The sequence below is a fragment of the Acipenser ruthenus genome, chromosome 7 (assembly GCF_902713425.1).
Source record: "Acipenser ruthenus chromosome 7, fAciRut3.2 maternal haplotype, whole genome shotgun sequence".
NCBI lineage: Eukaryota > Metazoa > Chordata > Actinopteri > Acipenseriformes > Acipenseridae > Acipenser > Acipenser ruthenus.
In genome coordinates this window covers 27,542,736-27,555,962 of record NC_081195.1, presented here as the reverse complement: position 1 = coordinate 27,555,962, position 13,227 = coordinate 27,542,736, and the positions used below count along the sequence as shown (strand labels likewise).

At 53.0% G+C, this 13,227-nt stretch overlaps 1 protein-coding gene across 4 annotated transcripts in view; it reads left to right on the top strand.

The window, feature by feature from the left end:
• ercc2 (excision repair cross-complementation group 2) overlaps positions 1-13,227 on the top strand; it is a 29,657-nt gene that overhangs the window by 12,650 nt on the left and 3,780 nt on the right. For all 4 annotated transcript variants that reach the window (XM_059026741.1, XM_034025118.3, XM_034025119.3 and 1 more), the window contains exons 6-17: positions 311-427; positions 893-1,009; positions 1,387-1,510; positions 1,594-1,690; positions 2,610-2,743; positions 3,747-3,915; positions 6,130-6,248; positions 6,876-6,945; positions 7,206-7,275; positions 8,530-8,631; positions 8,987-9,050; positions 10,371-10,492. In XM_059026741.1, coding sequence (XP_058882724.1) covers positions 311-427; positions 893-1,009; positions 1,387-1,510; positions 1,594-1,690; positions 2,610-2,743; positions 3,747-3,915; positions 6,130-6,248; positions 6,876-6,945; positions 7,206-7,275; positions 8,530-8,631; positions 8,987-9,050; positions 10,371-10,492 — 1,305 coding nt within the window. The remainder of the gene's footprint in view (positions 1-310; positions 428-892; positions 1,010-1,386; positions 1,511-1,593; positions 1,691-2,609; positions 2,744-3,746; positions 3,916-6,129; positions 6,249-6,875; positions 6,946-7,205; positions 7,276-8,529; positions 8,632-8,986; positions 9,051-10,370; positions 10,493-13,227) is intronic.

The following is a 13,227-nucleotide window of genomic DNA, read 5'->3' as shown; positions in this document are numbered from 1 at the left end:
ACCCTGAGGTGAAAACCATGCTCCTTACACCCTACACCCTGTACATTACACCCTGCACTTTGCACCCTATAGTCACACCCTTCTAGCGACACCCACCTCTCTATACACTACACTGTACACTACTCCCTGAGGTGAGAACCCTGCTCCCTACACCCTACACTCTGCACTCTACCCCATATACCGTACACCTTACAAACTGCACCTTCCTCCCTAAACTATACACCTCCTTGCACTTTACAAGCTGCACCTTCCTCCCTAAACTATACACCTCCTTGCACTCTACAAGCTGCACCCTTCTCTCTTCTCTCAGGTGAGCTCCCTGCGGTTTGGGAAGGAGGTTGATGGAAAGTGTCACAGTCTGACGGCTTCGTATATCCGAGCTCAGCGCCACTCCGACTCCTCAGTGCAGACCTGCCGCTTCTATGAGGTGAGTCCCAGTGTCTGTACCCCTGTGTGTCCCTCCCCCAGTCTTCTCTCCCAGCGCCTGTACCCCTGTCACTCCACCCCACACTGCCTCTGTCCCTCCCCCACTCCTCTCTCTGTCTGTCCCTCCCCCAGTCCTTTATCCGTGTCGGTACCACTGTCACTCCACTCACGGTACCCGACACCCCCCAGTCACTCCTCCAGTTACTGCCCCACCCCTGTCCCCCAGTGTCTGTACCCCTGCCTCTGTCCCTCCTCCAGTCCTCTCTTCCAGCCTCTGTACCCCTGTCACTCTCCCAGTCACTGTATCTGACCCCCCCTCCTCTCCAGTCACTGCCCCAGTCCCTCCCCGAGTCCTCTCTCCCAGTCTGTACTTGACACTCCCCCACGCAACGCCCCAGGAGTTTGGTGCAGTGGGCCGGCAGGTTCCTCTCATCTCACTCTCCCTCTCCTCTGTCTCTCTCTCCAGGAGTTCGATGCTCTGGGCCGGCAAGTCCCCCTACCCGCCGGGATCTACAACCTGGATGATCTGAAGAGCTTCGGCAGGAGGAGGGGCTGGTGCCCGTACTACCTGGCCAGATACTCTGTGAGAGAAGGGGAAGGGGAAGGGGAGAGGCTGGGGCTCACACTATCTTGTAAAATGTGAGAGGGTGCTGTGTGCTGAGCTGTGCTGAGCTGTGCTGATCAGCTGTGTTTAACCCCTCCACAAGTGTTCAGTGGCTCCCTGTAATCACACTGCAGTGTTCAGTGCATCACAGAGCAGTCCCAGCACAGGGTAGGTGCTGCTCTTGGTTACCAGTGAGGACGTCACACCTGATAGCTGCACAGACACAGCCTCCTACACCATACAGTCACACAAACCAGCTGTCACACAAACCTGCTATGTCAAACTGTGTTATCATCAGCAAACTGCACAACATCAAACACCCTCACTCTTCTCCCTCTCTCCCCCTCCCCTCTCAGATTCTCCATGCTAACGTCGTGGTGTACAGCTATCACTACCTGCTGGACCCCAAGATCGCTGACCTTGTCTCTAAAGAGCTGGCCAAGAAATCTGTGGTGGTGTTCGACGAGGCTCACAACATAGGTAACAACTCTTCCAACTTTTCTTTCTCTGTGCCTCTCTCTCCTCCTCCCCTCAGTAATGTTAGTATTTGTTTTTCTCCTCAGATAACGTCTGCATCGACTCCATGAGTGTGAACATCACCCGGAGGACCCTGGATCGAACCCAGAGCAACATCGAGACACTGCAGAACACTATCCAGAGGTATGGCTCTCACTCTCCCACACTCTGCAGAACACTATCCAGAAGTAGGGCTCTCACTCTCCCACACTCTGCCGAACACAATCCAGAGGTAGGGCTTTCACTCCCTCTCACTCTCCCACACTCTGCAGAACAGTATCCAGAGGTAGGGCTCTCACTCTCCCACACTCTGCCGAACACTATCCAGAGGTAGGGCTTTCACTCCCTCTCACTCTCCCACACTCTGCAGAACAGTATCCAGAGGTAGGGCTCTCACTCTCCCACACTCTGCCGAACACTATCCAGAGGTAGGGCTTTCACTCCCTCTCGCTCTCCCACACTCTGCAGAACAGTATCCAGAGGTAGGGCTCTCACTCTCCCACACTCTGCCGAACACAATCCAGAGGTAGGGCTTTCACTCCCTCTCACTCTCCCACACTCTGCCGAACACAATCCAGAGGTAGGGCTTTCACTCCCTCTCACTCTCCCACACTCTGCAGAACAGTATCCAGAGGTAGGGCTCTCACTCTCCCACACTCTGCCGAACACTATCCAGAGGTAGGGCTTTCACTCCCTCTCACTCTCCCACACTCTGCAGAACAGTATCCAGAGGTATGGCTCTCACTCTCCCACACTCTGCAAAACACTATCCAGAGGTATGGCTCTCACTCTCCCACACTCTGCAAAACACTATCCAGAGGTATGGCTCTCACTCTCCCACACTCTGCAAAACACTATCTAGAGGTATGGCTCTCACTTTCCCACACTCTGCAGAGGAGACAGACAAGGGTGTGATGGCTAGGCTCTCTGTTTTCTGTTTGCTGTTTCACTCTCTCTCTGTCTGATGTCTGTCTCTTCTCCAGGGTCAAGGAGACAGACAGGGCCTGGCTGCGGGTGCTGTTCCCTGTTTGATACTCTCTCTCTCTCTTTCTCTCTGTCTCAGGATCAAAGACACGGACGCGTCACGGCTGCAGGAGGAGTACAGGCGACTGGTGGAGGGGCTGAAGGAGGCGAATGTTGCCAGGGAAACGGACGTGTATCTGTCCAATCCGGTGCTGCCTGATGAGATCCTGCAAGGTCAGGCAGAGTCACAGTGTGTGTGAACCTCTATAGTCACCAGGGGAGCCCCTTGTAGAAATGAATAAGGAATTAAAACAGCAACACGTTTGTTTATGTTCTTTTTTCGTCTGTATAATGAGTATAAAATGATTGCGATTCCTAACTCTGTTGTAGATTTCAACAAAGATATTTTATTAGGTACAGTATTATTATTATTTATTTCTTAGCAGACGCCCTTATCCAGGGCGACTTATAATTATTACAAGATATCACATTATTTTTACATACAATTACATTATTTTTTACACATTATTTTTCCTTACAATTACCCATTTATACAGTTCGGTTTTTACTGGAGCAATCTAGGTAAAGTACCTTGCTCAAGGGTACAGCAGCAGTGTCCCACACTGGGGATTGAACCCATGACCCTCCAGTCAAGAGTCCAGAGCCCTAACCACTACTCCACACTGCTGCCCAGTACAGCACCTGGGTATCCTGTTTTCCTCAAGCACAATCATAATAGAATCAACGATTGAATACACATGTTTGCATTGTTATACCATTTCTTAACCAATCAGAAAAAGGCATTCCCTTCATGACGTACATTCTTATTAACTAATCATCATATTGACCACGTGGATCAGCTTCCATTTTATTACCTTGATTGTAACAACAAAGCCTGTTTGATGTTCCCCTCATAAATCATGCATTTAACAGAAGGAAGGAGATTGTGTGTCGAAGATTTTAGCCCCAAAATGTTATCTCTAAGAAAACACAGGGTCCCCTTTTAAACTGCCATGTGGTGCACTTCATTGCTTCCTCCTTACCATCTGTCTTCCTGCTCCAGTAATTAATATTAAACCCAAATAGTCTTCTATCTTTAAAACCCAAATAGTTACTCAATCTAAAACCCAATACGTTTTGTAAACTAGTTCCTTGTATAGTGCATGTTCCCCTCTTTATCTATGTGTGTGTGTGTGTGTGTTCATGTCTCTCTGTCTCTCCTCTCCTCTGTGTATAGAGGCGGTCCCCGGCAGTATTCGCTCTGCTGAGCACTTCGTTGGGTTCCTGAAGAGGCTGCTCGAGTACCTGAAGTCTCGGCTCCGGGTTCAACATGTGGTGCAGGAAAGCCCGCCGCAGTTCCTCAAGGACGCCTTCGAGAAAGTGTGCATCGACCGCAAGCCTCTCCGGTAACAATCCCCTCCCCCCTCCTCTCACAATGTACCCCTCCCCCTCCCCTCTCAACACTCCCCTCACCCCCTTCCCTCTCAACACTCCCCTCACCCCCTCCCCAGACAGCACTCCCCTCTCCCCCTCCCCTCTCAACACTCCCCTCCCCTCTCCCCCTCCCCTCACAACGCTCCCCTCCCCTCTCATGCTTCCTTCACCCCCTCCCCTCTCAACGCTCCCCTCACCCCCTCACCTCTCAACACTCCCCTCACCCCCTCCCCTGACAGCACTCCCCTCTCCCCCTCCCCTCAACACTCCCCTCACCCCTCCCCGGACAGCACTCCCCTCTCCCCCTCCCCTCAACACTCCCCTCACCCCCTCCCTTGACAGCACTCCCCTCTCCCCCTCCCCTCTCAACACTCCCCTCTCCCCCTCCCCTCAACACTCCCCTCCCCCCCTCCCCCGACAGCACTCCCCTCACCCCCTCCCCTGACAGCACTCCCCTCTCCCCCTCCCCTCTCCCCCTCCCCTCAACACTCCCCTCACCCCCTCCCCTGACAGCACTCCCCTCACACCCTCCCCTCTCAACGCTCCACTCACAGTGCTCCCCTCATCCCCTCTCTCCTCAAAGCTCCCCTCACCCCCTCCCCTCACAGTGCTCCCCTCACCCCCTCTCTCCTCAAAGCTCCCCTCACCCCCTCCCCTCACAGCGCTCCCCTCACCCCCTCTCTCCTCAAAGCTCCCCTCGCCCCCTCCCCTCTCAACGCTCCCCTCACCCCCTCCCCTCAAAGTGCTCCCCTCATCCCCTCTCTCCTCAAAGCTCCCCTCGCCCCCTCCCCTCTCAACGCTCCCCTCACCCCCACCCCTGACAGCGCTCCCCTCACCCCTCCCCTCTCAACACTACTCTCACCCCCTCCCCTCTCAACGCTCCTCTCACCCTCCCCTCACAGCTCTCCCCTCACCCCCTCCCTCCTCAACGCTCCCCTCCCCTGATAGCACTCCCCTCTCAACACTCCCCTCTCCCCCTCCCCTCACAACGCTCCACTCACCCCCTCCCCTCTCAACGCTCCACTCAGTGCTCCCCTCATCCCCTCTCTCCTCAAAGCTCCCCTCGCCCCCTCCCTCTCAACACTCCCCTCACCCCCTCCCCTAACAGCGCTCCCCTCACCCTCTCCCCTGACAGCGCTTCCCTCACCCTCTCCCCTGACAGTGCTCCCCTCGCCCCCTCCCCTCTCAATGCTCCCCTCACCCCCTCCCCTCACAGCGCTCCCCTCACACCCTCCCCTCTCAACGCTCCACTCACAGTGCTCCCCTCATCCCCTCTCTCCTCAAAGCTCCCCTCGCCCCCTCCCTCTCAACACTCCCCTCACCCCCTCTCCTAACAGCGCTCCCCTCACCCTCTCCCAACAGCGCTCCCCTCACCCCCTCCCCTGACAGCGCTCCCCTCGCTCCCTCCCCTCTCAATGCTCCCCTCACCCCCTCCCCTCACCGCGCTGCCCACACCCCCTCCCCTCTCAACGCTCCCCTCCCCTCACAGCGCACCCCTCACCCCCTCCCCTCACAGTGCTCCCCCTCCCCTCACAGCGCTCCCCTCACCCCATCACCCCCTCCCCTCAACGCTCCCCTCACCCCCTCCCCTCTCAACACTCCCCTCCCCTCACAGCGCTCCCCTCCCGACAGCGCTCCCCTCACCCCTCCCCTCTCAACGCTCCCCTCGTCCCCTCCCCTCTCAACACTCCCCTCACCCCCTCCCCACACAGCGCTCCCCTCCCCTCTCAACACTCCCCTCACCCCTCCCCTCTCAACGCTCCCCACATCCCCTCCCCTCACCCCCTCCCCTCACAGCGCTCCCCTCACAGCGCTCCCCTCACAGCGCTCCCCTCATCCCCTCTCAACGCTCCCCTCCCCTCACAGCGCTCCCATCACCCCCTCCCCTCACAGCGCTCCCCTCACCCACTCCCCTCACAGCGCTCACCTCATCCCCTCCCCTCTCAACGCTCCCCTCCCCTCACAGCGCTCACCTCACCCCCTCCCCTCTCAACACTCCCCTCTCAATGTTCCCCTCACCCCCTCCCCTCTCAACACTCCCCTCATCCCCTCCCATCCCCTCTCAATGCTCCCCTCTCCTCACAATGCTCATCCCCCCCCCCCCCTCGCCTTTGAGAAAATGTGCATTGACTGCAAGCCTCTCGGTTAACACTCACACTCTCTCTCTGTCACTCTCTCACACTCAGGTTCTGTGCAGAGCGGCTGCGTTCTCTCCTGCGCACTCTAGAGATCGCTGATATCGCTGATTTCTCTGCCGTCACCCTCATCTCCAACTTCGCCACGCTGGTCAGCACCTACAGCAAAGGTACCGTCCACCACCTGTCTACCACCTGACTGCACCCCCACCTGTCTACACCCCCACCTGACTGCACCCCCACCTGACTGCACCCCCACCTGACTGCACCCCCACCTGACTGCACCTCCATCTGTCTCCCACCTGACTGCACCTCCACCTGACTGCACCTCCACCTGACTGCACCCCCACCTGACTGCACCTCCATCTGTCTCCCACCTGACTGCACCTCCACCTGACTGCACCTCCACCTGACTGCACCTCCACCTGACTGCACCTCCACCTGACTACACCTCCACCTGACTGCACCTCCACCTGACTGCACCTCCACCTGACTGCACCTCCACCTGACTACACCCCCACCTGACTGCACCTCCACCTGACTGCACCTCCACCTGACTACACCTCCACCTGACTGCACCTCCACCTGACTGCACCTCCACCTGACTGCACCTCCACCTGACTGCACCTCCACCTGTCTCTCATCTACACCTCCACCTGACTGCACCCCTACCTGTCTACACCTCCACCTGACTGCACCTCCACCTCCACCATCTCCCTAGGAGTAGGGAGTGGATATGATTTGATTGGTGGGCTGGTGGATGGTATAACTCTTTTATTACCCCCCCCCCCCCCCAGGTTTCACGATCATCATCGAACCGTTTGAGGACAGGACCCCCTCCATCGCCAACCCCATCCTGCACTTCAGGTGAGAAAGGTAGAGGGGGGCGGGGGGAGGAGGAATTCTATTTTGGAAGATCAGTAGCCTCGTTAATGCTGGGGAGGAATCAGTGCTGTAGATAATACAGGAGGGAGGGAGGGAGGGGGGCAGGTTACGTTGCAATTTGGAGATAGGCAGTATTGGCTGTTCAGCAGGGGTCTCACTGGTGCATTTTAGAAGTCAGAATTCATTGCTGCCCCACTAAATGTGTCGTGTCTCCCCCTCTCTCTCTCTCTCCCCCCTCTCAGTTGTATGGACTCCTCCATCGCTATCAAGCCTGTGTTTGAGCGCTTCCAGACGGTCATCATCACCTCCGGGGTAACTCCATCCCCCCCTCCTCTCTCTCTCTCGCTCTCCCTATACCTTGTCTATACCTTTTAAAATTTTGAATGCTTGAATAGATTCAAATCTTTTAGCCTGTCTGCATACGACATGCCTTTTAAACCCGGGATAATTCTGGTCGCTCTTCTTTGCACTCTTTCTAGAGCAGCAATGTCCTTTTTGTAGCGAGGTGACCAGAACTGAACACAATATTCTACGTGAGGTCTTACTAATGCATTGTAAAGTTTTAACATTACATCCCTTGATTTAAATTCAACACTTTTCACAATATATCCGAGCATCTTGTTGGCTTTTTTGATAGCTTCCCCACATTGTCTAGATGAAGACATTTCTGAGTCAACATAAACTCCTAGGTCTTTTTCATATATTCCTTCTTCAATTTCAGTATCTCCCATATGATATTTATAATGCACATTTTTATTGCCTGCGTGCAGTACTTTACACTTTTCTCTATTAAATGTCATTTGCCATGTGTCTGCCCAGTTCTGAATGCTGTTAGATCATTTTGAATGACTTTTGCTGCTGCAACAGTGTTTGCCACTCCTCCTATTTTTGTGTCGTCTGCAAATTTAACAACTTTGCTTACTATACCAGAATCTAAATCATTAATGTAGATCAGGAATAGCAGAGAACCCAGTACTGATCCCTGTGGTACACCACTGGTTACCTCGCTCCATTTTGAGGTTTCTCCTCTAATCAGTACTTTCTGTTTTCTACCTGTTAACCACTCCCTAATCCATGTGCATGCATTTCCTTGAATCCCTACTGTGTTCAGTTTGAGAATTAATCTTTTATGCAGGACTTTGTCAAAAGCTTTCTGGAAATCTAAATAAACCATGTCATATGATTTGCAATTATCCATTGTCGATGTTGCATCCTCAAAAAAATAAAGCAGGTTAGTTAGACATGATCTCCCTTTCCTAAAACCATGTTGACTGTCTCCCAGGATACTGTTACCATATAGGTAATTTTCCATTTTGGATCTTATTATAGTTTCCATAAGTTTACATATAATAGAAGTCAGACTTATTGGTCTGTAGTTACCTGATTCAGTTTTGTAATTCTGCAGTCTGTCGCTACAACCCCTGTGTCAAGAGACTGTTGCATGATCTTGGTTAGTGGTTTGTAAATAACTTCTTTCATTGATCAGAGTGAGGGGGTAATTCTCACTCTGTGTCGCTCAGTTACTTAAAACAGCCACTATAACTGGAATCTGTCGCTGTCTCTCAGACTCTCTCTCCGCTGGATATCTACCCCAAGATTCTGGACTTCCGCCCCGTTACCATGGCATCCTTCACCATGACCCTCGCACGGGCCTGCCTCTGCCCACTGGTGAGGAGGAGGGGGGTGAGGGAGGGAGTGTGAGGAGGAGGAGGGAAGGAGGGTGAGGGGATGGAGTGAGGGGTGAGAGGAGGGGGGGAGTGTGTCAGTGCTGTACGACAGTGTCTGAGGAGTGAAGCAGTCTGTGTGAGGGAGACACTCCTGCTGTTTTAATATGTTTGATTTACACCAGTAGGTGGGCAGGGAGGGAGAAATTGCAGTCAGGTGTCTGTCTGTCTTTGTGTCAGTTTTGTGTCTGTGTGTGTCTTTACGTGTTTGTGTGTTTGTGTCTGTTTGAGTGTGTAACTGCCAGCTCTCTCTCTCTCTCTCTCTCTCTCTCTCTCTCTCTCTCCCTCTCTCTCTGTAGATCGTTGGCCGTGGGAATGACCAGGTTGCGATCAGCTCTAAATTCGAGACGCGAGAAGATATAGGTGAGTCTGTTATGCTACTGAACACCTCTACATACGACACCCTGCACCTTACACACTACACCCTGCACCTTACACACTACACCCTGCACCTTACACACTACACCCTGCTGCTGAACACCTCTACATACGACACCCTGCACCTTACACACTACACCCTGCACCTTACACACTACACCCTGCACCTTACACACTACACCCTGCACCTTACACACTACACCCTGCTGCTGAACACCTCTACATACGACACCCTGCACCTCAGCACACGACACCCTGCACCTTACACACGACACCCTGCACCTCTGCACACAACACCCTGCACCTCTGCACACAACACCCTGCACCTCTGCACACAACACCCTGCACCTCTGCACATGACACCCTGCACCTTACACACGACACCCTGCACCTTATACACGACACCCTGCTCTTTACACACTGCACCCTGCTGCTGAACACCTCTACACACTACACCCTGCACCTTACACACTACACCCTGCTCCTTACACACTACACCCTGCTACTGAACACCTCTGCACACGACATCCTGCACCTTACACACGACACCCTGCACCTTACACCCTACACCCTGCTCCCTACACGCTACACCATGCTCCCTACACACGACACCCTGCACCTTACACACTACACCATGCTCCCTACACGCTGCACCATGCTCCCTACACATGACACCCTGCACCTTACACACAACACCCTGCTACTGAACACTTCTACACGCTGCAGCCTGCTCCCTACACGCTGCTCCCTACACACTGCACCCTGCTCCTGAACACCTCTACACACTGCACCCTGATCCCTACACACGGCACCCTGCTGCTGAACACCTCTACACGCTGCACCCTGCTCCCTACACGCTGCACCCTGCTCCCTACACACTGCACCCTGCTCCTGAACACCTCTACACACTGCACCCTGCTCCCTACACACTGCACCCTGCTGCTGAACACCTCTACACACGACACCCTGCACCTTACACACGACACCCTGCTCCCTACACACGACACCCTGCTGCTGAACACCTCTACACACGACACCCTGCTCCCTACACACGACACCCTGCTCCCTACACACTACACCCTGCACCCTACACACTACATCCTGCTCCCTACATGCTGCACCTTGCTACTGAACACCTCTACACACTTCACCCTGCTCCCTACACACTTCACCCTGCACCCTACACACTACACCCTGCTGCTGAACACTTCTACATTGTAATGTTTTTGCAAATCTTGCAGCCCCGCTCCTCCTCCCCTCTGTTCTTCTCTTCTCCAGTCTTCACTAGTTTTCTCTTTCTCTCAGCTGTGATCCGTAACTATGGTAACTTGTTGCTGGAGATGTCCTCTGTCGTGCCCGACGGGATTGTGGCTTTCTTCACCAGCTACCAGTACATGGAGAACATTGTAGCATCCTGGTATGAGCAGGTGAGACTGGAGAGTGAGGGGCTTGGGAGCCGGGGGAGTGAGGGGCTCATGGAGCCAGGGGAGTGAGGAGCTCATGGAGCCGGGGGAGTGAGGGGGCCGGGGGAGTGAGGTGCTGATGGAGCCGGGGGAGCGAGGGGCTCATGGAGCCGGGGGAGTGAGGGGGCTGGGGGAGTGAGGGGCTCATGGAGCCGGGGGAGTGAGGGGCTCATGGAGCCGGGGGAGTGAGGGGCTCATGGAGCCGGGGGAGCGAGGGGCTCTTGGAGCCGGGGCAGTGAGGGGGCCGGGGGGAGTGAGGGGGTCGGGGGCTGATGACTGGGGGACTGTTAGCATGCAGTATTCTCTGTGAGGGATAGTTAGTTAGGGTATCATCTGTGTGAGGAATGGTTATATTCTGAGGGTTAGTCTCTGTGTACAGTGAGTCCTGCATCGAGTCGGGTTCAGGTCAGAATGTAAACTTTTTTGCAGTTTGTTGTTCAGGTGACAAAAATGTAATTTTCAAGCCTGAATTTGAATCACCAAAAACATTTTCTGTCCTTTCAGCGTACTCGTCTGTAACCCTTTCCCAAATAACGTATTAGAATGTAAATGTACCAGTATTTCCTGCACTGTCTAAAGCAGGAGGCGATTAGGGAGGAGTCAGCTGACTAAGCAGTGTTGTTGTCGCTTATTTGATACGTCGCAAGATCCTTTAATCATGTCTGCTTGGTGATGTTAAAAATGCCTGTGGACGAGGTGAAACAAAAGACAGCGCAGGGTTTATGTCATGCAGTGCAGGGGTCTCAAACTCAATTTACATGAGGGCCAATGTCAATCCTGAAATCCTTCTGGAGGGCCAATGACGTCACAAAAAAAAAAACACCTTTCATTCATGAAGTATTAAACGGAACTGTCATAGAACTTTTTTACAATTTGGGTTTGCCAAAGAGTTAGACACCTGGCAGTGCTTCAGTTCTGTGAGTCTGCTGATGTTTGGCCTCAGAGACTGAGCAGTTGAAACCTTCAGGATTGCAGCAAGGTGTGTATCAGATCATTTTGTTCTGTACTTTGACTTGTTTATATTCACAGTGGAGAAAAGTTTCTTACAAATGCATGTGCTGCCAAACAGAGCCATGTTTTTTTGCAAAGCTGTGGGAAAGATGGTAGCAGCTGCTTGAAGAACTGTGTGACATCTCCTTGGGTTTATTCTTCAGAGGTGCATTGAAGACCAATGAGCTCCATCTGGAAATCACCTGGTGGTGTTTCCACATCAACTGAAAATGGATCAGCAAACAACGGGAAGCTTGCTCTTTGCTTTCTAAAACCTGCAAACCGCTGATCAAATTCTTCCAAAAGCAGGTCAAGTTTAGCAGCATATTCAGCACCACTGAACTGCATTTCAATGTTGAGCTCTTCCACAAGTGACTTGCATGATGGGAAATGAGTGTGATTACTCTGAGAAGTCTGATTTTTCCATAGTTTCAGTTTAGTTGTGAATGCTTTCACATCATCAAACACTGTTGTCACAAGCTGACCAGGACCTTGTAGCTTCAGTTTTAGGTTATTCAACTCGGGTGATATCAACAAGGAAAGCAAGATCCATCATCCATTGTGTGTCTTCAAACTCTGGCAGGGGCATATTAATCTCCTGTATGAACCTTTACACCTCTGTTTTTAACTCAAAGAATCTCTTTAAAACAGTACCTCTGCTTAGCCAATGCACCTCTGTGAAGTACAGCAAGTCACCATATTTGGATTCAGTTTCCTCCAAGAAAGCACGAAACTGTCTGTGCTGCAAGCCCCTGGAGCGAATGTAGATCTCACAGTTCACAACAACGGACATGACATTGTCGAGCTTCAAAGATTTAGTGCACAGCCTGCTGGTGAATGATGCAGTGTGATGCTACTGGCTGCTCTTATTTAGCGGGCCGGATTGTAGCGCTGTGCGGGCCGCAAGCTTGAGACCCCGATGCAGTGGATAATTGAGAGGTAAATCAGAAGTGTGGAATTCCTTCAGATTGGATTTGTTGCTTGTAAAACCTGTCATTTTGTTTTTGTGAACGATAGCCACAAAACTGGTACAATCTCTGTGAAAGCACAGGTGTAGCTCCCTTTCAACTGGTGACACAAATGGAATAGACAGGTATTTTATAGTAAAGTAAGTAGAGATAGTTAATGTTGCAATGTTAAAATATATCCAGACCACTAGAGAAAGCTACCACGCTGTATAGCCTATGCTACCCAACTATGCTACCCAGCTCCTGGTCCAGGCCATGGTACTCTCCCGCCTAGACTACTGCAACTCCCTCCTGGTTGCCCTCCCTGCGTCCGCCACCCGTCCGCTCCAGCTCATCCAGAACTCTGCTGCCCGCCTGGTGTTCTCTCTGCCTCGCTTCGCCCACGCAACTCCACTACTCCGCTCACTCCACTGGCTCCCGATCACCGCTCGCATCCAGTTCAAGACTCTTGTACTAGCCTACAGATGCCTTGACCAGACTGCACCCAGCTACCTCCAGACCCTCATCTCTCCCTACACCCCCACTCGACCTCTCCGCTCCGCCTCCACTAGAAGACTGGCTCTACCTCCGCTACGCTCCCCTGCCTCCAGAGCCCGCTCCTTCTCCACCCTTGCTCCGCAGTGGTGGAATGACCTTCCTACAGATGTCAGGACTGCCCAGCCCCTTTCCACATTCCGGCGCCTCCTTAAGACTCACCTCTTCAAACAGCACCTGTAGAACTCCTCTGTTTGTATCCTGGGA